The sequence below is a fragment of the Rhinatrema bivittatum genome, chromosome 8 (genome assembly GCF_901001135.1).
Source record: "Rhinatrema bivittatum chromosome 8, aRhiBiv1.1, whole genome shotgun sequence".
Lineage (NCBI taxonomy): Eukaryota > Metazoa > Chordata > Amphibia > Gymnophiona > Rhinatrematidae > Rhinatrema > Rhinatrema bivittatum.
The window spans coordinates 203,708,752-203,734,804 of NC_042622.1; the positions used below are offsets into that span (position 1 = coordinate 203,708,752).

A 26,053-nucleotide genomic window follows, 5' to 3' on the forward strand; every position below is an offset into this window, starting at 1 on the left:
AGAGCTGTTAGGCAATCGGATTAAGGCTGGACTTTGTGGACCTTCGGATTTTCTTTCATCCTAAGCAACTTTGTACTGTAAAAGAGGAAGATGCCAGAGTTAAAAATGAAAAAAAAAAAAGTGTGTGTGTGTGTGAGAGAGGAAAGTAAATGAGGACTATCCTGGTCTTTATCTCCTCTGGCTGAGGAAACCAGCCAGTAGGCTGCCTTGAGAATCTGCAGTCTCCTTGCCAGTGAGACTCGAGCTGCAAGGCCGAGGGAATGGCACCGAGCCTCAGCCATCCTGTGGGGACACAGCTGTTCCTGTGCTGCTCTGCAGAAGCCGGGGACTGAGAGATCAGTCAGTGGCAGCTGGGGAGCACGGGCGAGAGAACAGCACGGTGTATGCCAGGATTATAAACTGGAACAGAGGCCTTAGCCAATCTGATACATGCATTTCCCTGTGAATTAATGAGACACACAAGTGTAAGAAAGCTTTAACCATAACAGCCAACATTATAAACAAAGGCTAGGGAAAAAGAATTTGAAATAGTCATAGTTTTTCAGCACTCACATGACGAAACAAGGAGAGATTTCCTTTCCCACGCTCCTCGTTTTATTCATAATATGTGAATGGGTGCATGAAGTACTGTAAGAAAGCACACTCGCTCTTCCTCTCATGAAAATGACTGAACCTTGCATGTTTTTCTCGGCCTAAGAATGTTTCCAAGGCCACTTTTAGAATCCGAAGAGCATTTTTTTTTCTCTGTATATGTGTGTGTGTGTTTTTTATAGCTGGACATAGGAGGAGGCTTGGCCTAGTGGTTACAGCAGTGAGCTGAGAACCAGAGAAGCCAGACTTCAAAACCCGCTTCTCCCACTGACACTATTTATAGCTTTGGGCAAGTCACTTTATCTTCCATTGCTTCAGGTATTGACTTAGACTGTAAGCCCTTTGGGTTGGAGGCTTGTACCTGAATTAATAATACTACTGCAAGCTTACCATGAGCGTTTCTTTTTGGAAAGGCAGGCAAAAATAAATGCAATTATGATTGAGAGACATGTATGTAGGATCAATGCTTATAGCAAACTCATCTGTTATAAATGTTGATATTATCTACCAGAGGAACTCCAAAAATCAACAATATTCACACTACCATTATTAGATTTTTCTTCTATCAAGAACAGACTTCTTTTGAAGAGAGAGGGAAAACCTCAGACAGTTAACTGCAGAGCCAAAGTGTGAATATATGTTTTAATTTTTGGAGTTTAAAAAAAAAATTAAAAATTAAAAATAAATTTTCAGATTATTGATTGATAAGAGATATAGGAATTGACCAGTGTGTTCCTTTGGGGATTTTTGGATAGTATTAACACCGGGGAGTCTCATTTTGGTGATATCATCTATCAGCCTTGTTTATTTATTTATGTATTTATTTATTTGTATGTTTTTATGTATTGAGGTTTGGCAGATGCCTTCACACCGGTTCACGGTTTAAAAAACATATTACATTCATTAACGCTTAACGTGAAAAAAGAACAAAAACATTTTTTACAGTATGTAATGTTAGTTACAACGAGAACAGTAACTAAACATTTGAAATATGTACATTAAGATCTAGTCATAAAAATATAGTGGAATTTACAATGCAATATAGAAGGCCATCTTGTGCCATTTATATTATTGTGAGAAATATGGAGGTGTTAGTCTTCCCATGTAAAATGGAATCATATGAGATGATGATGATGTCTGAAGGGAATGGGAGAGTGACTTATTATGGTATACTATTGTAATATTGTTGTTAGAATGTGTTGTACATGGGTATCTAAGGTGTTGATGCTATTATATGTGTCCAAGGTGATGTAGACCAGGAGGGAGTTGTTGATAATTGCGCATGTTTGGCTTTTTTATGAAAGCTGACTGTGTAATTTTACTTCCCCTGGGTCAGTTTTCAAAGGGTTTAACTAGCTATCTTTGAAAGTTAGCTGGTTAAAACGCTTTTAAAACTTCCCCCATCGAGTGGCTAAATTTACCGTCCTATTTCACGAGGTGGCTAAATTTAGCTGGTCACAGGTTTTCTCAGGGGTGGGTTGACTAAATTCATCCGTTCATCCCAGGTCGCACTACTAGCCTAGTAGCCAGTCATAATTTGGCTGTTTGGAGTTTGGCCTGCTATTTGTGCAAGGCAATTAGGTGAATTTTCAGCTGAAAACCTATCTAGTCACTTTCAACTGAAAAAAAAAAAAGTTCCTTAAAAACAGCCTGCTAAAACTAACTAGTCAATTTTTCCATGCGATGTTTTTTTTTTTTAATTGACCCCATAGTGAAATACAGCAGCACTGATATTTCTAGTCGGCCTTTCCATTTAACACTGCAGCACGGTGGCACAGCAGACTCGTGGCCCTGCAGTTTGGCAGAGCGAAGTTGCGGGCCGGTCGTGTTGAAGTGTAGCCTTGATTACTGGATCTGGGGTTGGAAGTGCGAGATTGTTCCCACTCTGAAAACTCTGGTGTTTTCAATTGTGATTTTGAGATCGGATGGATTTTCCCTTTCAAAATTTACCTCTGGGTGGAAAAAGTACCCACAGAGCTTGGCATGTACAGATGCTTTCTCCAGTCTCTGTTCCCACCTACTCTTCCCGCAGATGAAAGTTTGTGCATTTTTCATCCCCACACGTCCTTTTACCTGTTTACAGGATAGGCAGTTTTTTCAGATTGTCTCTTTACCCAAAGGTAAATAACCTGATATTTAAAGGGCTTTGAGCATTTCTATACAAGTCCCGAAGTTAAGTACTATTTTTTTCCTAAATTTTGAGCTGCATATAGGCACCTAAGGAAAAATTACTACTTACCTGATAATTTCCTTTTCTTTAATAAAGACAGGTTAATTCACAACCAATGGTTATGCACCTCTACCAGCAGATGGAGACAGAGTAAAGCTGACATCACAGTGTATATACTCCTGCACCGACATCAGCCTGCTAGTATTCTCTGCAAAAGCCAGCTGTGGACAACTAAACAATGCATGATCATAACTATTAACAGACAACCATACAAACACTCAGTTAACAGGAAAACATTGAGCTCAGATAAGGAGTGTAATATCACTAATCTAGGGACTGGATCTGACACTTACCAGTAATCCCCAGAAACGCAGCCACTCAGGAAGGCAATAGTACCGCCATCTGGCACCCAAGGGCCCTGTCTTCATTAAAGAAAAGGAAATTATCAGGTAACTAGTAATTTCTCCTTTTTTTTAGCATTCAGACAGGTTAATCCACGACTGATGGGATGTACCAAAGCTGCTACTGAACAGGTGTGGGGAGACTGCCCTCGGTCTGATCAACACCGCACGTGCAAAAGCTGTGTCCTTCCGGGCCTGCACATCCAGGCCACAGTGCCTGGAAAAGTTGTGTAAGGAGGACCAGGTCACAGCTCGGCAAATCTTGACGGAAGACAATGTAATCTCTGCTCGTGACACTGCCTGAGTCCTAGTGGAATGAACCTTAACCTGACTAGGCAATGGCTGCTCAGCATCTACATACGTGGCCGTGACTATCTCCTTAATCCAGTGGGCTTCTGTAGCCCGCGATGCTTGCTCAACCTGTTTACCCCCACCATGGAGTATAGGCAGCCGGTCCTTCTTCCTGATAGATTTAGAAACCTCCAAACACCTCATGATAATGCCGCTTGACATACAAGGTTGGTAACAGACGATATTCATCCACATTTCTCTCCCTGTCCAGTGTCAGCAGGGAAATCGGTTGAGTCAAGTTTTGGCAAAAAGACGGAACAGTTTGCAACTGGACTGCTCCCGGAGTCACTCGCAGGAACGGTTCCCACCAAGTCAGAGCCCACAGTTCAGAAAGTCTCACGTAAGTAACCTCAAGTAGAGATTACGCAGTGATCGAAATGTGGGACCTGCCCGAAAATGCAGAACCACAAGGGCACTGGCAACCACAAGGAGGGACGAAGATGCTTCACTCCTTTCAAGAACCAGGCCCCATCTGGATGGGCCGACAAGGATTCACCATTCATGTGACCTCTGAAACAGGCAATAGCTGCCACCTATACTTTCAAGGAATTAAGGGCTAGGCCACTAAACAACGCATCCTGCAAAAAAAAAAAAATCCAAACTGAGTGGGATTTTAACGGAACGAGGATGTATCCCTCATTCCTCACACCAAGCCTCAAACACTCGCCAAACCCGAACATAATGCTAAAGAAGTGGAGAACTTTCACACTCAAAGTAAAATGGAAATCACAGCAGTGGAATATCCACGCCTCAGCAACTGAACCCTTTCAAGGGTCATACCGTAAGACAAAATCAAGTCTGATCTTCAAGAAGAATAAGGCTCTGCCATAGCAAATCCCTGTGGACTGGTAATCGGCGAGGAGAGTCCACCAGGAGCCTCTGCAGATCTGCATACCATGGCCTCCTGGGCCAATCTAGCACCACCAGAAGCACCAACCCTGTGTGTCTCAGTCCTCCAAATCATTCTGTCCAACATGGGCCATGGGGAAAAGGCATATAGAAGCTTGCCTTCCTGCCACTTTTGCACGAGGGCATCAATGCCCAAAATCTTCAGATCTCCTGCGACTGCGCATTGTGTGATGTTGCCAGCAAGTCTAGAAACTGGAGGCCCCAGTGGCCCACTATGAGCTGGAATACTTCGTTTGACAATTACCCTTCTCCTGGATCCAGACTCTGTTGAGAGAGTCTGCTCTTACATTGTCTTTTCTTGCAATGTGAGAGGCTGAGATCTCCTGAAGATGTAGTTCCGCCCATTCCATTAGTTGGGTTATTTCCTGCTACACTTGCTGGCTCTTGGTTCATCCCTGGCAATTGATGTAAGCCACCGCCTTTGCATTGTCCAACATCATTCGGACCGCTCGACCTTGGAAGTGGTCAATGAATTGCAAGAATGTCAACCGAATGGCATGGCCTTCTAGCCGATTGATGCTCCAGAGAGACTCCTCTGTACTCCAGCGCCCTGCGCTGTCAACTCCTGACAGTGAGCTTATATCCGTTGTGAGTACTAGCCAGTCTGGTATTCATAGGGGAATGCCCTTCATTAGATGATCCGCTTGCAACCATTACGGCAGTTGGATGCTGATCTCCACTGGTAACTGAAGCTGTATCGAGTAGTCCTGAGACTGGACTCCAACGTGCAAGCAGTGTGCACTGAAGAGGATGCATATGCGCCCTTGCCCATGGAACCACCTCTAGGGTGGCTGTCATTGTTATTATTTAGGAGAGTTGTGGGTGGATCCTTGGGCCGGTGGCAGATGACCATGCCCCCGGGGGGAAGATCCCGAGAGGGACCACCAGTCAGGCTCAGAGTTAGGAGATAGACACATACTAGTTCTTTTATTAGACAGTATACTGAACCGAGGAAACTGGGATTCACCCCACTTATTGGCCATTTTTTCCAACTTCCTCCCAAACGAGTGGTCCTTTAAAAGGAGATTTTGTAAGATTAGACTTTGAAATTATATCGGCTGATCAATTCCTGAGCCATAGCTGATGCCTGGCTGCTATCACCGAAACCACCCCTCTGGCAGAAGTGCGGACCAGGTTGCAGCCCGCAACCGCCAAAAAAGTGGCTGCCGGTTCCATCACTGCCCTGGAATTCAAACTAGGCTCATCGACTTCCTGAGAGAGAAGCAAGCAAGAGTGAGCCACCAGGGAGTAGCAAGAGGCTATCTGCAAATTCATTGCCACCGCCTCAAGGCCTGCTTAAGGATGCCCTCAATTATCTTATCCTGCGCATCCTTCAAGGCTACTCCCCCTTCTACAGGGATAATCATCCACTTGGTGATGGCACACACCAGCGCATCCACTTTCAGAAAGTGCAACTGCTCTCACTGCCGGATCCAGGGAGTACAGTGCATCCAAGGCTCGTTCCCCTTTAAAATTAGCTTCTGGGGTGCCCCATTCAAGAACAATAAGTTCTTGAAAAGCCTCCATAATAGAGGAGAAACGTGATGCTTTACGCAAAGAAATCAAAATGGGATCTTTCTTTGGCTCAGACACAGAATCAGCACCAGGCACACCCAGCATCTTCAGTGTCTGGGAGATCAGAGTTGGCAACTCATCTCTGTGAAAGAAACCCAACATTGTTCTGTATGGCTCCAACCCCAGAGGAATTCCTCCATCCTCCTGGGAGTAAGGATCGCCTTCATCATCCGTGCCATCTGGGTCCCTATCAGCGTGACCCGCAGCAGGTCTAGACGTACTCCGACACTTATCCATGGCACCAGGCGTGCAGGGATCCGCAGTCTGCGATCCTGAACTTTTATGTTTGGCCAGGGTCGCTGACTGTGCCCGAAGGAAGGACCTCAGACCTTGAAAAAATTCCACCCAAGAACAGGCAGAAAGATCCATACCAAAACCAGGGGGCATCAGTCCTGTGCCCCACTGAGTTGCCGTCCTCTGCTGACAAAAACCAGTTAGGGGCCCCCAAAACCAGGCAAAACCTCTGACAGGTCCCCCTCCGGTCCCATTCCCGCATCATGCTGGGAAAGGCCGGGCGTAGCAAAATCAGCCGGAGACAACTCTCCCTGAGTCTCCAAGCAGAGCCGACACGTTAGAGGGGACGCCAGGCTGAGATGCCCGAATATCGCAGGCAGCACAAAGGGTAAGGTGCTTAGGCTTCTTTGCTACCGGTACTATGGATAAACACCCACTAGGAGTACTCTCCCAAAGGCGTCTGACAGTTGTGCGCCCAATTGCGTGTCCGCACAAGCGAGCCTGGACAGGGCGCCCAAAAACAAACTCTGTCCAATAAGCACACACTACGGACACCCAAAATGTAGGCGCCCAATACACAGAACAAATGAGCGGCCACCTGGGCTACTCTGGCTGTGACTAGATTTGACTGCCCAAGTTAAAGCGCCTAGCCCTGAAACTCAGCACTGGGCGCTTACCCTGACCAGGCCCCATCTGCCTTTTTAGCGACCTAATAGCCTTATGACTTCAGGGGCTCAAATGTAGATGATCAGAATTGCCAGATTTTAGGCACCTCAACCTTTTTAAATATTGGCCTAATAATCTCAGGTAACTAGTAGAGTTGGAAAGTGATGTCAGCGCTTATGATTGGTGAACGCACAGTTCAGAAGGTTATTTGCATCATTTGGAAAGGGACACTTCCAGCTGTTCAGGGGACAGAGGTGCCTGAGGAGGAGTCTGAGCAGGGTGCAAGACTTCAGGAGTCGGTGAGGTTGAAGGATGGAGCTTTTCAGTAAGAAAAGGGGGTGGAAGGGGATTTGCAGCGCATGGGACCCATGAATGAGATAAATGCACCTTGAGCTCAGCGAGGGCGCGTGTGCGTACGCATGCGCTTGCCTTACCCCTGAAGTCAGTGAGGTTAGATAAAGAAGTCAGGAAGCGGGGCTGACGCTATCTCTGCAGGAAGAGGTGTGTGTTTGCGTGCGTGTGTGTGTGTGTGCGCACACGAGACTGGCTAGCAGGGTGTTGAGAAGGCAAAGAGAGCAGTGCCTCGACTAGACTGTGAACAACACAGAGCAGGGATTTTCTCTTATTTGTCTGTATATTGCTGTGTATATCTCGTAACATGTGGTGACCCAGTAATGACGACAGAAAAGGACCAAATGGTCCATCCAGTCCGCCCAGCGAGCTTTTTAAGGTAGTAACTGCCACTATGAGAGAGGTAGTTTATGAAGTCTATTAAACTATTGTTATTGAAAGTGTGTTCTTTTGCAATGTATGCCTATATAGAAATATATATATATAATAGACATTTAAATATATTTTCCATATGCAATCTGCCTTTTTAGGTTGGGGAAGTTAATACATTTTAAAATGGAAAAGAGTGAATAAGTTTTAATTATGTGGGGAGGGGTGGGAAGGGGGAATGAAAGGCTGTAAGGTTTGTGTAGGGCATCTAATACCCTTGTATCAGTCCTAAGAGAGAGTGCGTCACACACACAGGCTCCCACCGTTCACCAACCTCTCACACCCCCGGGGGCGGATCCTGGAGAAGGGTGGGAGGCAGGCAATAGGGAATGGAGGAGTCCTATTTCTAGACCCAGGAGGTGGGGCGGCCTTAAACATTTCTCCGGCGCCCCCTAGTGCAGATGCCGAAGACTGAGAACCAGAAAATAACTGAGTGGTCAGAGCAGTGAGCTGCAAACAAGAGAAGCCAGGGTTCAAATCCTATTGCCATTGCTTGTGACCTTGGGCAAGTCACTTCCCCCTCCATTGCCTTCCCCCTGCCCTGGCCCTCGGTGATTTCACCTGCACCGGGCCCTGGGGGGAGGGGGAGGAGCACCATTTCATCCTTCGCCTCAGGCAGCAGATTGCCTTGAGCCACCTCTGTCCCAAGCCTTTTGATAACTCATAACAATTGCAGCTGGCAACATTTTTTTGAAAATTCAGATAGTGCTGCTTGACGTGCTTGGCTTATGGACTTGGCCATAGAAGCAGTCCTGAACTTTTTCCCTTATGTCTGCGTAACAGTACTCCAGACTGTAGAAGTCTGGGCCTTTGGTTCTTGTCCGAGTCCAATTCCTCTCTTCCCCCTGCCGTCTAAGTGGGGAGCATATGCTAAGGATAGCAACTGCCGCACCAGCAAGTTACCCCCCCCCCCCCCCTGCACACTTTTCTTCATTTCCTTACTCTAGCCGTCTAAGTGGGCAGCAGTGTTCCAGTTGCATTAAAAGCATCAAGGCTTATTGGTTACGGGTAGTGATTTCCATGCCTTCTGCAAGTTACCTCCCCCCGAATGCTTTTCTCATTTCTCTCCTCGAGCCTTCAGAGATCCACAGTGTTTGTTTATCTAATGCCCCTTTAAATTCATTGACTGTTTTCTTCTCCTCCGGAAGGGCATTCCAGGCATCCACCACTCTCTGCGTGAAGAAATATTTCCTGATGTTGGTTCTGAGTCGTCATCCCCTGGAGTTTCATTTCTTGACCCCTCCTAGTTCTATTGTTTTCTTTCTAGTAGACAAGGTTTGAAGTTCGCGCATCATTAAAACCTTTCGGGTATCTGAAGGTCTGTATGGTATCTCCCCTGCACCTCCTCTCTTCTTTTACAGACCCCACACCATTTTGGTCGCCCTTCTCTGGACGGCCGCCGTCCTGTCTCTATAACCTTTTGAGATACGGGCACCAGCACTGAACGCAGTACTCCAGGTGAGGCCTCACCAAGGACCTGTACAAGGGCGTCATCACCTCCTTTTCCTTTCTGCTTACGCTTGTAGGGGAGGAGGGGGAGATGGATGGGGAAGGATGAGAGACTAGAGGAAGAGGGGAGATAGAAAACTGAAGCATCAGAGCACAGGGATCTTGAGAGTGAAAGACAAAGAAATATATAGAGGTTGGAAACTTTATTTTTTATTGGTTGTTAAACTCTTGCACTGTAGTACATCTCGCCAGGATGAGAGGGTGTTAGGATATGGGGTCCACAGTGCACTGCATTGGGTGGAGAGTGGTTTTAGTTTTTGGAGTGAGTACTGTGTATTTAATTAAGAACTGCGGTTTTGTACAATGATTTCCTTACACGAATTTGATTTGTGTGGCAGGAAAAATATGTAGGAATTGCCTTGGGGATGGGGGCGGGGGTCTCCCCTCTTTCTAATCGGTGAAATCCTTACAGCGTATGATATTGTATTAAACTGGCATTTCTTAATGAACAGTGGATTTCTGTTGTCTTCCTTTTTACAAAATAAAATGTGGGTTTCAGGTTTTTTTGTGGGAATGATCCCCACATCCGCTTCTATTGAATGCTTGCATGCAGGCCTAGGGGGATCAGGCGCGGGCTGGGAACCTCCATGGCGATGAAGTGGAAAAGCAGTGGCAGCGGTCATCCTGCTGACCATACACCAGAGAGGAACTGCCGGTGGGGGTGGGGGGGGGGGGGGGGCGGTCAGCCTTAGCCACTCCGGTGTTAAAGGTAAACGGCTTCGGCGAGCTGGCAGGGGCCATCTTGCTGGTCACACGCGAGAGAGGGAGGAGCTGCCAGGATGTAGGTCAGCCTTAGCGTGGGGGGACGACTGTCTGCAGCGTAGCACAGCCTTCAGAGGAGCTGGGGGTATCCTTCAGAGATGACTCGCTTGAGGGGAGAGGGTGAGAGGAATTCGAGGGAAGGGAAGATCTTGGGGAAAGGTAGCAGGAGAAAAGGGAGGAGAGCTGGTTTTAAATTCACCTCAGGGCCCTCTTTAGGTAGGTGTGAATGATGCGACGCTGCCAGGCCCTGTGGCTGGAAGCGCCCTGCGGTGATTTGTGCTGTACAGGGCATGAAGCGACAGGAGGAGGGGAGCCAGCTTGAGTGCCCACGCGCCCGTCGGACTGAGCAGTAGCATCCTGCCCGGACCGTCTCCTTGAAAGCACAGGAGCGAGCCAGCAGTATTAGGAGCGCTGTAGAATCTCCACCGGACCAGCCCTGTGCCTGCAAAGGGAGAAAGTCAAATGCCGGTCAGTGCTTGAGAGAGAAGAAGGGTCATCCCGGGGAGGGGTAGGCATCCCTTTTACTGTACTGCTTCCTTCTGAGGGAAGGGCTGGACCACCAGCCATCTCAACGTCTCTTCCATCCCGATTAAATCCAGTCTGGCTTACACTAACTCTCTCTCTCTCTCCCAAGCAGGAGCGAAACTGCCGGGGCTATTCGTGAGCCTGGTGGCTAGGAGAGCAGGGTGGCAGCAGATCGTCAGCGAGCACGGGGCTCACGTCCCGTTATCACAGCCAGCCCTTCACTCTAACTTCTAGACGGCCCTGATTAGACCTGATACAAGAAATTGGTTCTTCAGTGAACACTTAATGCCTTTGGTCACAGTCTGCTGAGCTAAGCTTAGATGCTTTTAGTTATAAAACTGCAAGAAAATCTGGAACACACGTTTTCAGAGGGGAAAAAAAAAAATCAAAAGCAGGGGAGGACCAGCCCGTCCTCCGTGGTTTTTCGGTTTAAAGTGATCGCGTTTAAAGGCTACTAGTGAGGGTTTCTCCTGGGGCAGTTCCTGCGCACTGCGTACCGGCCCCCTGCCCCCTCCCTGCCCCCCCGGACTGCCCCTTTCCCTTTGGCACTTCGGCGCATAACGGGTTACGCGTGCGGCCGGGCCCCTTCTAAAATGCGTCTGGAAACTCTCCATGCCCCGTGGCTTGCAGGGGCCTCCTGTTACTGCTTCCTTTGCTTCAGGAGGGTTTTGGAGGGGAAGTTTTTCGCTGACTTTCTCAATCATGTTTGCCAATCCTGAAATTAGTCTTTTAAGAGCTCCACTCAAACGCAGTCAGCACCTTTTTGCTGAATGGTCAGCATTTCTGTGAAATGCCTTTCAGACTACATCGAACTCCGTTGGCATAGGCATTGGCTTTTATGGGAAAGAGACAGCAGTAGAGGAGCACCATGCAGGGCTTCCTAGGACGTTGTCGTTCACAGCCACCCCATCCCCTTTAATTCTGCCCGTACTCAGTACCCTTCACATAGCCTCCTACCTTCTCCCCTGGCCCCAGAGCTGGATATATGTGTTTTGGGCCCATTGGCAGAGAGCCGTGCCTATGCCCCTATGATGCTGGGCCGGCACATGGCCCTAATATAAGCCGATGGTTGCATCTAAGTCTCCCTGGCCCTCTGACACAGGTTTCAGACTGCCTTTGTGGCATGAGCCTTAGCACAGACCCTCAGTTCCTTTCACATAGCCCCCATCCCTACCCCTCACCCCCCACTTCTCAATCCCAATGTACCTTTAAAACTAATATTTATTTTTACATTTATTTTTTAGTTCTAAATCCACCAAAGGAGAAAAAAAAATGAATGTATACGCCGTCGACTAATATTGCAATGAACAACACGAGGTCTGAGAAGCCCGTAAACAAGAGGAGAGAGCGCGGCAGGGTTATCGGTCCTGCAGTCCCAATGGTCGCAGAATATAAAACTTCCCCACATTTTCCCCATGCTTTATAAGAATTTGACTCCTGTTTTTTCGAGTGACAGTGTTTTCAGTCCATGCACAGAAACAGAGAGGCTGATGGCACCTTCTGGACTACTGATTTATTCAGACAGGAGCTCTGAAGGATGAAAGTCCACCTCATCAGATACCCTTCCTCCTCAGGAGCTCACTGCTGCTTTGCTTTTGCAGCTACAAACTCGCATGCTGCCCCTCCTGGAAGCATTCGTTTCGTGCTGTGTCAGAGTGCGCCAGCGTCCCGTCTAATGATTGTTTTCAAAGTGTAGCATCTGGGTTACGTACCAACTGCTTTGATTTGGGGGTCCCATCTGTTCCTCTCCAATTAAGGAGCGGACTGGGAGGGAACTTCCCAAACCCCCTACCCTAACCTCCCTTCCCCTTCCCCTTACCTTTTTTTTGGTTTTATTTTGTTGCTTATTGCTCCACTGGAGCAGAAGCAACTTGCGTGCGCTGGGATTCCTTTCCCCGGTACAGCGGCAAATGACCACTGTACCGGCCCCCTCCCCCCCGGATTGCCCCTTTCCTAAGGCCCAGCCATGCGCGTAACCCCCCCGTTTTTTTCCCCTGCGCGCAGGGGATTAAAAATCAGGCCGAGAATTTTGTAACTTTTTTGCGCAGAATTCTTCCAGGAGTATACGTTGCACACTTCCAGCCTGGTATAATCTGTGCAACTGCTGGCCTTCAGGGCCAGGGGGATTTGTCTGCCTCTAGGCTTTTTTTTGATTGTAATAGTATCCTAGAGATTTGTACATGTCACAGGCAGACATGGGACTCAAACTATTGCTACTACTGCCATTAAACATATAGCGCTACAAAGCATACATAGCACTGTACAGATAAAACACATGAGTCTGTCCCTGCTCTATAGAGCTTATAATGTAGGTAAGGAGAATCGTGGAAAAGATTTAAAGCCTCAAAGGTGGGTTAATAGATGCAGCATAAATCTGTCCTGCTTTTTATATCACGCTTTTATCTAGCTTTAATCATCCTCTCTAGTATTACGATGCTGCTGCAGACTTTATACATTTATTCATCTCAGCATTTCTATGATGGCCTCATCTATACACTGTACAATGCAAGGGCAATTTTCAAAAGCATTTCTGCATGCAAAACAGCACTTTAATTGTGGGAAAGGGGGTGTTTGAAAATTATTTTCAAAGGGAACTTTTTTTTTCGCCTCTCCCACTATACGGTGCATCTGGGTGGCAGCTCCCAGCTATCCACCATGCTCTGCAGCCAGTTTTCAGAGCTCCCATTGCAAAGCATCCTGGGAGTCAGCTTGACTTTTCCTGTGGCTTAAGATGCAAACTGGCAGATTGCTTTGGGGTGGAGGGGGAATGAAGATGATTTCTGTTTTTATTGTTTGTTTTTTCTGGGAAGTTATCAGGGATTTTTTGATAAGAGCAAAAATGGGTGAATATCAGTTGAAAGAAAGGACTCATTATTTTTCTGAGTAAATATCGGAGTTTATGTTGGTGGACAGAAGCCAGGACCATAAAACATTAGCAGATTTTCCCACCCATCCACTCAGCAACATCCCCATCTCTGTCCCTAATCCCTTGCCTTGCATGCCCTCCCACCTCACCTCCCACCTCACTGATAATCTCCCTTCCTCTTCCCCCCATTCCTTCATCCTCACTGGTGGTGGCTCCAGGCTTCTCCTCTCTCCTTCAGCAGCCACTTAACGGAGGCTCCAGCGCTCTGCAGCACTAAACTTCTGCTTTTGTGCGGGGCCAGGGAGCCTGCCGGGAAGTGCTTCTGGTGGACAGGGGCTGCGTGAAATGCATCCACAGCACCAGAGAGCAGGCACTCTGGCCGCTTGGAGGGTGAGGAGCTGGGACCTGAAATACGGCACTGGAGAGTGAGCGCTTTCACTGATGGGAGGTGAGACCTAAAACACAACATGCACTTTGGCTCACGCTGGCTTCCAGCAATGCCGGAGGCCTCGAAACACTGCATCTGCAGCTCTGGAGCAGCTTTTTACTCAGCCTTAAAAGTAAGGTGAATATCAGTTTAAACTGAATGTCATCTTTGGAAAAATGTGGGAATTTATGGGTGAAAATCAGTTGAAACTGAAAATGAAGGACCCTAAAGATACTTTAATCAGTTTCTTTAGTCCTGGAGTCACCTCATCATCTTGACTGACTCATAACCTGTAATAAAATTTCTGACTTGATAGCATCAAGAGCTGTCCTGATCTACTAGATAGTATAGTGACGCATTCGTTTACGTTTCAAAGGATACTGTGGAACCAACCAAACTTTGTTCATACAGAGATAAGAGAATCTGACAATCTCACTGTGTTCTCTTTTCATTTCAAGAATTGTAGATCAAAACCAAGTGGTTATCATATCACAAGAGAGGATCTCTCTCTTAGAGGGTGTAGTCACACTTCATGCTTGTGATTTTAAAAGATGTGTCAGACTAGGGCAGTTTCTCATTTGTGACAACTTTTAATTTTAACTTGGAACGCTCTTGCGGGGAAGTAGAATGACCACCTCAACTTAGACGCTCGCTCCGTGGACCGAGCAGTACAGCACGTTGCAGAGGGTGGGTGAAACTGAAATGTCTTATAGTAAGGCCTTTTTTTCTCTCTCCTTTTTTTTTTTTTTTTTTGACACTGTCATTCATTGCCTTGCAGTTTCCGGGGAGGTGGAATGGAGCAGTCATGAATGGGGATGCTTACAGCCATGAGTCATCCTCCCAGCTCCCAGACTGGAGGGAATTCTGTGAGCTGCACGCCCAATCCGCTGCCCTGGACTTCGCACAGAAGTTTTGCCAGTTCTTGAAGGAGAACCCGCATTACGACACTCCAGGGGCTGAGACGTCCTTCTCCCATCACTTTGCTGCAAATTTCTTGGACTACTTCAGTTCTGAGGTCAGCAGGGTGTATGTGTCTGATTCTCCAACGAAACATAATATCGTGCCATTTGTGGGTCTTCAGAACTGCCAGGTACCTTTTGGGAGGGATATTGGGCAGCGGAAAGAAGAGACCTCCATGGAATCCTTGGGCATGATGGACCATTCGGTCAACCCAACCAGATTCCCAAGTCAGACCCTGCCACACAAAGTCTCGTCTTACGGTCACTCTCGCAGCTCTGAGGATGTCTCGGTCCATGCTTCCTCCAAGCCAAAATTCAAGAAAGGTTTTTCCCTGAGGAACATGAGCTTGTGTGTGGTGGATGGGATGAAGGAAATGTGGCACCGGAAGTCCTCTCCCGAGCCAGGAATGGATTCTGGCCAGGGGAGACAGTCAGACAGGGAACAGTATGCCACCGCTGCTTCTGCCACTAAAGAACACACTGAAACCAAGGAGAAATGGACCCATAAGTTACGGCTCTCGAGGACCCAGTCAATGAAGGTTGATGTGGTGGACATTCAGCGGGAGGGCACCCTCAGGTACATGGTGGCAGATGATACTAACTGCGTGGGCAGTGCTCAGTGGCAGAAGTGCCGTCTGCTTTTAAGGAAAGCTGCGAGAATGGAGGGCGAGCGCTTTCTGCTGGAGTTCTATGTGCCTCCAAAGGTAAGGGGTTTAAACCCTGTGCATGTGTCAAACTTGAGTCCTTCTTCTCTCTGATTGTAGCCCGGATCCTTTGGGCTTGCAGCTCCATTGAAACCTGCCCCAGGTAGAGCCCATTTGCGGCTAGCTAACATTTTCTCCCTCCGTTTAATCCTTCCTCCTCTTTCCTCCCCAATGCCCATAACCCAGACATCACAGTGACGGCCCTCGATAGGGGAACCACAGACTGCAGCACCCTTTGGGAGTTTGATTCATGCGTGCACCAAATCCCACCCACTGTGAGTGGCTGTTATGCGATGGCTGTGAATCCCCCCCCCCCCCCCGCCTGCCCAGCCTTTGCCAATCTGATGAGCAGAAGCTGAGTTGGGGAATTTGAACTGGAGATTTCCATCTGGCAGCGTCCAGCATGTCTCCACTAGGCCATCGAGTCAGCCCTAGTGTTTCCATTTCTATTGCCTCAAACAGCAGTTTCCTTTGGGTTCCGGTAGATTTATGCTTATGACCATTTCTCACACTCTCTGCTTTTTGTTAAAGCTCCGGGTCATGGCGGTTCCCCACTTTGTGCTGCGCTAGCACGGACTTTCAGTAGCTTTATTGGTCCCAGAGAAAACTCAATTCTTTGCATGTTTTGCTACGTCTGGTAGGACCAAGATAAGAATAATCCATAGATGACGTCCATAAACTTTGGATACCACATCTGGTATATCTGGAGAAGGGACCCATGTGGTCCTGTGCGTCGTCATGTATGGGCGATTCTTAAGCAGATCCAATAAAAGCTAGCTGCCGTACCATGCAGATGAGCGTTCCCTGTCTTATCTCATAGCGAATGGCTTTTGCATTTGAGCTTCCTTACTCTGTACCTTATTCACATGGAAGGTAAAAGAATGTATTAGTCACTGCCCCTTATTCTTTCTTTGGTTTGGTGCAAACACTTGACTCGAGTTGGATTAAAGATGTTCTTAAGCAGACTCCCATTCTTCTGTCATTGAAACCAATAGTACAGAATGGCACAGGTATAACTAAGAAATAAAAGCATAATGTGTATGCATCATGTGTGAGGCTAGTGACATGGGTGGTGAGACTGCAGTACAGTGAGTTATAACAAGGGCAGGCATGTTCTAGGGGCGATAGGTACCTTCTCATCCGAGTGAGAGGCTGCGCTTCCTCATTGGCAGTCGCCTGGACAGAGAGGAGCAGGTAAAGATACGAAACATCTTGAGCAGGGAGTTCGAAAGAGCACCTCTCTAGGTTTGTGTTCTGGAGTGCGGGTTCCTCACTGTGGAGTTTAGGTCATGGGAGGGAGGGAGAAAGAGAAGCAGGTCAGACACTGCTGTGACTAAGGGGGGCCCATGGTGCCCTTTCCTTGTATCTCTTGTTCTCTTAAAGTACGAGCATGGGGTTAGCATGGATCCTGACCGAGTCCATGAAAATAAAGGATTGGAAGAGACCCAGGAAGAAAAACGAGTTATAAGATGAGGGATATTTTGGGAGGTCCCTGTTGTAAATCTACAGAAATTCTTGGATATGTCCCTTTTTTCCCCTCACTTCTCTACTCACTGTTGGCAGACTGCATTTTAACTCTAGACCAGTTTTGCTTCTGAAGCGAATTTTGTGTTTGGAGATGGCTAAAAGTCATTGTTTCAATATTATAAAGGTGGCTAGTACTTACAGTGACAGGCCGAAGCCCACGGACACATCTCATTGCTGCCTTAATACCTTTTCACTTCTGGCTGATTCCTGCATAGAAAATATTTTCGTTTCAAATGAACCCAATCTATACAAGAAATTAAAATATACAAAATCATATGTTCTAGTTCATACTACAGAGATATCTGTTGAAAAATAGACTGTGTACGTATTTATATAGTATCTCAAAGTGACCATCATATACCTCGGGTTGTTAATCACTAATGGCTATAACATACCCGGAATGAGGCTTAGAGGTTTATAATCATCGGTCACTTATTTGAGACGTATTGGTAATTTTTTTGCTATTTTTATGTTTTTGATTAATCAACAGTCATTTAACTTCGAGGTACTGTATTATCCACAACCTTCTCTTCTCAATGTATGTCAAAATAGCTCTGCGGATAATACAGTACCTCGAAGTTAAGTGACTGTTGATTAACAATAATTACCAAAAAATCAAAAACATAAAAATAGCAAAAAAATTACCAATACATCTCAAATAAGTAACCGATGATTATAAACCTCTAAGCCTCATTCCGGGTATGTTATAGCCATTAGTGATTAACAACCCGAGGTATATGATGGTCACTTTGAGATACTATATAAATACGTACACAGTCTGTTTTTCAACAGATATCTCTGTAGTATGAACAAGATCATATGATTTTGTAGAAAATATTTTCTGCACATATTACTGTATCAGATCTTGATTGCTCTAATAAATGCTGTTTTCAGGCATTTCCAGTTTTCTGGAGTATTAAAATTTGTTGTTCCCTTGGTTAGAGGTATGATAGCTTCCTGTGGTGCTGGCAGGTACTTACTCATACACTGTGTTTTATTTTTATTCATCTCAATCTGTACAACAGAGAGAGTATTATAAGTGACACCTTAAAAAGCATGCCCCAGTGCAAGCCAGAAGTTGGAATTTTTAAGTCCTACAAATTTGACCCAACTTGGTCTCAGTTGGACAACCCGAGCTACTCAGCCTTTTCTTATAAAATCATTTTTTTTTAGATTTTTCCTACTGCAAATGAAATGCAACCAACATTAAACCCATTGTTCAAGTTAAACTGCTAAACTGGCATCGAGTTGGGTCTCATTCGCAGGACTTAAAAATTCCCGGCTTGCTGACATCCCTTTATTCCAACTTCCGGCTTGCGCTGTGGCATGCTTTTTAAGGTGTCACTTATAATGCGCTCTCTCTGAGATTTTTATATGCCAGAGCTCATCACTCTGTGATTCTGATTTTATTTTTATTCATTAGTCTAGTCGAAGCTGGTTATGTAGGTGTTACTTTGGATTCTTATTTGTAAGATAGGTTAGATTTATTTCTTGAATTTTGTGATGCATGTTTGTTAGCATATGATTTAATTGTACACTGACTGTGGTGTTTGTTACCCCCCTGGAATCATGTGTGTCAACACAGCAGGTTAAAAAATAAATTACTTTCAGTAAGTTGCTTGCAGTCAGGTTCTTTCTTTCTTTGTTATAACAGTGTTTAGAAGGGAGATTACTTGAGAAGGATCTGTTTAATCCACCTCTGCTGTGGATGTCCTGGTAACAGGTTTGCAGCATCTGGACTGCTCCCCAGCCTGATTTGCAAGCTGTGCTATTTTATTATTTTCCATGGAAAAATAAAATGGCTGGAAGAACCAAAGGGTCATGAGCTCGTAAGGCGGGAGGCTTGGAGGAGAGAGAATCTCCTACCACAGTGGTTCCCATCCTGGGGTCCGTGAGACCATCCCAGGAGATCCTCCAAGATGAATGCAAGAGAAGATTATCTAGGGAGAACATGAATGGGCTGCTGCCACAAGCCAGGAGAGCGAGAGAGGGAATCTCGTGTGGTCCTGAAAACGTCACCCCACGCTGCTGCAGACCAGGCGGAAGAGGGACAGAGAGGGGTTGTTCGCAACCATCAGAAGCCTCAAACCGCACTTCTGCATGTAAAGCGGATTTGGGGAAGACAGGGACCGATTGCAGCCCTGGAGAATCATAAACCCCACTGTTGTACTTGGTGAGGAAGTGGGGAAGAGAAGGGCCGACTGTGGCTGTCATAAACCGCAGCCTCTGCTGCACACTGAGGAAAGCAGGAGAAAGGGTGATCACGACAACGAGAAACATTCCCTCCTACTGCCTCTGGCCTGAGAGAGAGAGAGAGTGGAGGAGATGTGTGCCAAAAAAGTGTAGAGAATGGCTCAAAGGAAGAAAGGAGGAACTGTGACCGGGGAAAGGCAGAGGGGAGAAGGAATCAGACAGGAATGGATAAAGAGGGGGAGAGGAATCCAAGACTGACCTGGTTAAGGGGAGTGAGAGCGCATGGTAGCCTATCAGGGGAGAGGAGGAGAGGACCCCCAGGAATAATGCTGGACAGAGGTAGAGAGAGAGGGGGATGGATAGGAGATCACCATGATCCAGGAAGAAAGAAGGAAAGATGACCACCAGGGAGGTGGAAGAACAAGACAACAGCCAGGTGTGGGTATAACATTAAACAGAAAAGTTATTTAGGGGCAGGGCTTAATTTGTAGACAAAAAGGGAGTGGAACTAATTGTGGGGGGGCAGGACTAGGGCTGGAGGAGGAGGCTCGTAGTCCAGGGGCCAGAACATTTGGAATTCAGCCCCCAGGGAAGTTAGTTTGGAAACAGATTATTTCACTTTCAGAAACAAAGTAAAAGCTTGGATGTTTTTAATTATATCTTAAGAAAGCTGATATTATATTTTCATATATGATGATTTTGGTGCTTTAATGATGTCCACCGCTCTGACCACTTTCTCCCTCCACCAGTCCACACCACCAGCTTTTTCTCTCTCTCCCTCCACCAGTCCATACCCACCAGCTTTTTCTCTCTCTCCCTCCACCAGTCCATACCCACCAGCTTTTTCTCTCTCTCCCTCCATCAGTCCATACCCACCAGCTTTTTCCCTCTCTCCCTCCATCAATCCATACCCACCAGCTTTTTCTCACTCTCCCTCCACCAGTCCATTCCCCCACTTGCTCCAAATCCAGACTGATCCAGCTGTGTGGCTGCATGTAGTTACACTACAGAAGTTACTGACCATGAATACATTCTTGCACATTTACTGCAGTACTTTACACTTATATGTATTCTGTTTATATCAGCGAGAATTATTTAATAAGTTTTATATATTTGAGTCTGAGATGCATATAATTATTTCTTTATTACATTAATAACTTTTCTATATATAGCACATAACTGCATTACATCGGTTGAATCCTTTATTAACTCTCAAAGACTTCCAAACTGTATTGCAAACTCTAATTTTCTCAAACCTAGACTACTGTAATTCTTTATTACTCTGTCTTCCCGCATGTCTCTTAAAACCTTTACAATTATTACAGAACGTTTCAGCAAGATCTTTTGTTAGGAACTAGGAAACTTGATCACATCACACCCTCGCTGATTTCACTGCACTGGCTGCCAGTACAATCCCGATAATAATCAAAATCACTCATTCCAGTAACACCGGTATGATAGGCGTGACATTACAACCGTACGCACCCCCAGAGAACACTAAGATCTAAAAATAATAATAAAGGACTACTGACTGTCCCCACAATACGGAGCACACACCTGACACATGTAAGAGATCATGTATTCTCCATAGCAGGACCAAAACTTTGGAATTCCTTACCAGAGATGCTACATTTGATACCAGACAGAAAGAGATTTAAATGAGAGCTAAAAACATGGCTATTCATAAATGTATTCAACCTAACTTAGAAACATCTGAATACAGAGAGCTGCAATTACAAGGACGAGATATTAATTGAACCGTGAGGAACAAATTTAATGAGAGAATGTAAGAATCTCAGTACAACGTAGTGACTAATATTGAAATGTATTTTATTTTCTCCTAGATCTTTAGTTAATGTGTTAGAAAATCTTTTGATAGATGTCAGTGCCTGTTTATGAATACTACCTCTGTAACCAATCATTATTTATTGATTTATAGCCATGACTGTTAACACTTGTAAACCGTTGTGATCTTTACATTGCGATTAGAGTGGAGACGGTACATACTGTGTCAGTGCACTAAAATAACCATCAGAATCATTTTGTTATGAGACTGAACTCGCATATATTATAAGATTGACTACATACAGCTCCTGAGGCAGCCCCAATGTGGGGGCGAAACTCGGCCTGAGTCGGGCTCACCTTTAAAAGAATACGTCTCCATAAATAAAAGTTTCTAATCTGACATTCCTTGGCTTCTAATCCACTATAAAAGAGGAGGGGCGGGGGGGGGGATTAAGAGCAAAGAGCAGACAGATGCAACCTATCTGGTTCATTCGGCATTCTCCAGGGCGAATGTCCCTCTGTATCGGTATCGGGGCTGGGGGCGTGCAGGGACGCTCTGAACTTGGGGGGGGGGGGGGGGTTTGAGCGGGCTGCATTTTTAATGCCCGCGTGTGCTTGGGGCCTGGAGGAAGGAGGGAGGCCCTGTAACCAACTTCGGGTGTCTCGGTGTGTTCTCAGATCTGCTTTAAGCTATTCCATCTGTAGTTTTAATGTTGTAAATGGCACCAACCAGAATCGCTCTGTGAGAGCGGTATAAATAAATAGGTATGGTCTTTTTTTTTCACTCTATAAACATTTGTAAAGCGGAACCTAATATAAACATTTCCTTCAGTCAAAAGGTTTGCTCCTTTAAAGTTCCTTATCTGTCTGGTCTGAGTGTCGTGACTGACTGTAAGCTCCATGGAGCAGGGACTGTCTTAGGTGTGACTGTACAGCACTGTACAAATAATTTATAGTGCTTTTCTCTCTTTAACTTGCAGACAAGCAAGATCTCCCATCACTGTTTTCCTCCATTTGACTTGTGTTACATTTTTCTGCATGAAGAGAATGTGGATGAAATGGAATCTTTAATTCCATCTGTATTTGGCCAGAAGCCCTAATCAGAAGCAGATAATTGCATACATTTATCTTTGTCTGGCAGAGTGGGTCATAAACCTTGCGGTAGTTGTCAAGTCTGCCCTCTTCCGCTGGCTCTGTCCGAGTTTGTTCATCTGTTTGCCCAGGTGAAATACTGCTTGCCTTTCTTTTCAGATTGTGATGCTTCAAATATATTCTGTTATCAGGTGTCCATGTAATCAAATATACGTGGGATAAGCGAGTGGTAATATTAGAACTCATATCTATGAACATTTTGTAGTCGTATTTGCCGGTTATGGACTGACGCTCCTTTAGTGTTACATTGGCAACAGGCATTCTGTTTTTTACTTAACTTTTTTTTTTTTTTTTATCAATGAGCAAGTGCCCCACTGGCTGAGAAATTATGATAACCTTTTGCTCCCAAGAGAGTAACATTGAATTTTAAAACTACAGTAGTATGGCTTGAATCATCATACATTATTGGTACCTTTTTCTTTAGTGTTCGGTAATCACTTTATGTATTAATTGATGTGAGTTGTATTTGTGCGGTTTTTTTGTGATATCAACTTTGAGTTTATTATGGGGTTATGTTGCTTTTTGTTCTAATTGGTGTGTCACGTGTTATTTTCACACTGTTAGAGATTTGGGAGACGAGTAGTTCATATTTCATGGAAATGCTGTTCAAGTGCGGTAGGTTATATTGTGTTGGGAGCTTTTAGTGGGCATGTGATGTAATTTTTTTTCTTTTTATTGATTGTCTATATTTGAATATTTGGGGAGGATTTTGTATTTGATTATATTTTGTTTTGTAGAATTAGCCCACCCAATGCAGCCTCATAGCCTGAGTTGGGGGATTCGCTGCACATTTGTGCCTGGATGGATTAAGACTTTTCATTAACAGAATAAAGAAGTTCTTTTTATAGTGTGAGTAGGGACGTTTTGGGGTTATTTTTGTCTGTTCACATTTTTATATTCTATTTCCTCACATTTATGTTTTGTGCATTTTGATGAGTGTGAGATTATGCTTGAACTCACCATTTGTTTTGGGCATATATTTATCACTGCCATTTCAGCAGTGCCAGCCAAAAAAAGCGTATTTCAGTTTATTGCCTGTCTTTTTGGATAAGAATCCACTGAAGGCAGGGTGCAGCATGTTAGAATAGTCATGTACAATCGCGTGATGGTGTGAGCCGTGCAGAGTATCAAGTGCTGTTTTGTAGTGCTGGACCCTTGGAGGCCAAAATAAATTGTTCTTTGGGGATATCCTGCTATCTTCCACCTTTCTACTCAGACCTTCTCCTGGGTCAAATGCGAGAATTGCGCTTTCTGATTTTTAGGGCTCATTAAAGAGTAGCCTATTAATGGCTACAAACCAGAAAAATCAGGGTTCAAATCCTACCTCCCCCCCCCCCCGCCACCGGCATTCCTTGTGACATTTGGCAAGTCACATTATAAGCTCTTTGGGGAAGGGACTACTTGTGCCTGAATTTTAATAATGCTGGAAACTGCCTTGAGCATCATTTGGAAAGGAGGGTTAAAAATCCCCCCCCCCCCCCAAAAAAAAGAGAGAGGTGTGCTAGGCAAAACAAATTGGGGGAGGAAGAGGGAAATGTTTGCATTGCAGTTGTAGTTCCAGTGCTGCAGCGTGTTGACGTGTCCTATATGCCTGCTTCTGAGGAAGTTTCCAGCACACGCTGCTCTTTGCTCAGCTTTGTTCTAGCTCCTTTAGAGCATCACTTGTATAATAATTGGAAAACCTTTAGTTAGAGACGGTTTCTTTAAAGTAACTGAAAACAAGTCAAATTCATATTTTTTAAAATGTACATTTCCCCTTTTCAGGCACTTCAAAGCGGATTACGTTCAGCTACTGTAGGTGATTCCCTGTCCTCAGAGGACTCGCCATCTAAATTTGCCCTGAGGCAGTGGATACTGTAAGTCCTGGTAATCAAAGCATTACTTGTCTCAGGATCCAAGTCACAAATGTGCATTTATAAATCCTGTTTGCAGCCACACCCTAATACAAATCAGAGTCTTTGTCAGTAGAGGGCGCACAGTGCTTACGAGGGCTCCCATCGGGGCTGAAACTAGGGGTGGGTGAGAGGGGCAACTGCCCAGGGCACAAAGCTCCTTAGGGGTGGGAAAATGACTGAAATATGAGGGTGTGGGCTGACAGCAGATGAAAAGCAAGGAAGAATGCTGTTCTCCTTCTACCATACTGGTGGGGGAGTGGGGAGAGAGAGAGAGGCCTGGGCATCAGTGGAGGGAGAAGAGGGGTTGGGAGGAGTGCAAATATGTCTGTTGTGGGTGCTGGAATGCATAGTTACGGCTCTGCCTGCTATCATCAACTTAAGGTCGCTTCACTACCTCTTGGGTAGATGGTCTCTTCCATGGTGCTTACCTCCTTCAAGTCTATTGACTGAGTAGAGAGGAAGTGACCAAGGAAACTCAGAGAAGCTAGGAAGGGAAAGATGGCTAGGATCCAGGCCGAAATGGTCAGAGGTGCAGTTCTGATAACCCTAAGAAGAATGGGACTACAGTTCCCTGCATGCAGTGGGGTACAGTCAGGACTAGCTTGGCCTGTTCCATATGACATAGAGCAGTTTGGTCTCCCTAATGATGATGGACGTCTTAATCTCCTCAGTGGGAATTTGAGCAGGACACAGTTTTAAATAAGAATAAATTGCATTTGATATGCACCACAATGAATGAATGTCTGCCTGTCTTAACTGAAAATATTTGGAGGAGAAGGATCTTGGTGACTATGTAATTGACCCCCTAGGGGAAAGATGCTGATCCAAAGATGTGCAATGTTTGAGGTTGGGAAGAAGCTTTTGTGCTACCTTGCAACTGGATTAGAATTAGATGGCACTGGGAGTGTTTCTCCTCCTTCCTCTGCATTGGCGCACACACAGTGACTTGGGGGTGAGGTCTGCCCATGCAGTCCTGCTTTCAACCTCCTCGCCCCACGTGCCACGTCATGTGGATGTGATGGATCAGGATAAAACCAGGAATGAACTGGCTTGTCCTGCCAGCATTGAACCAGCTAGTTTTCTGCTCATTTCTTGTACAGCAGCACTTTACAAGATTATGGGCTGGCTGGGCGGCTTCCTAACTGGTGGGCCCAGCCCTGTGTTTCCTGGACTGAATGCGTGGTCCTGATGTCCCCGAGAGAAGCAGAATTACTAGTCCCAGCAGCCCTATAGCTGACCTTTGCTGCTCATTTAGGTATGCGCCACAGTTTTACTTAGATAAGCATTCTTTGACATTTTTGGTAAACATTTAAATAAAGTTGTTTTGCAGTTTAGCCAAGATGGCAGATGATTGAAAAAAGGGTGCTGGTTTATGAGTCTGTCTGCAGCCCATGGGCAAGAGGCAGTGTATTAAATCTTTGTTATGATTCTGCCCACGGCTAGGCCACGAGAAGCCTCTCACCTCTGGCTTACCTGCTCTCCCTGTGCTCCACGGCCGAAGCCACTGCCCTTCAGCCTTCGCGGCCAGGAGGCCCCCGGCGGTGCTCCTTCGCGGTCAGGAGACCGTCCACACCATTCCCCTGCACGGCGGGCCATGCGCCGATGCGGCCAGGAGGCCACCGACGCTGTGTTCATGCGGCTAGGAGGCCACCGACGCTGTGTTCATGCGGCTAGGAGGCCACCGCTGTGTTCATGCGGCCAGGAGGCCACCGACGCTGTGTTCAAGCGGTGGGCCCGCCACCATTGCTTCTCTTCGATGCGGCTCGGAGGTCACTGACATTCTCCTCCCGTTGTGGCGGCAGGGAGCCGCCGCTGCCTTCCTCTCCACGGCTGGCCGCCGCCATCGCCTCTCCACTATGTGGTATGGAGCCGCCGATGTTGCTTCTCCACCCTGCAGCCAGGAGGCCGCAGATGCTGTGCCCATGCGGCCTGGAGGCCGCCCTGAAGCCTTCTGCCTTTGCGGCAGGAGCCACCAACGTGTCTCCTCCATCCCGCGGCCACAAGGCCGCAGATGCCATTCCCATGCGGCCCGGAGGCCACAGACATCTTCCGTTTCCCAGTGCGGCATGGAG

The 26,053-nt window shown here is 46.2% G+C and overlaps 1 protein-coding gene across 3 annotated transcripts in view; it reads left to right on the forward strand.

Moving 5' to 3' along the window:
• The window catches only part of SH2B2 (SH2B adaptor protein 2), a 72,191-nt gene that overhangs the window by 19,410 nt on the left and 26,728 nt on the right, over window positions 1–26,053 (forward strand). For all 3 annotated transcript variants that reach the window (XM_029612619.1, XM_029612617.1, XM_029612618.1), the window contains exon 2: window positions 14,545–15,429. In XM_029612619.1, coding sequence (XP_029468479.1) covers window positions 14,572–15,429 — 858 coding nt within the window. In that variant the 5' untranslated portion in view covers window positions 14,545–14,571. The remainder of the gene's footprint in view (window positions 1–14,544; window positions 15,430–26,053) is intronic.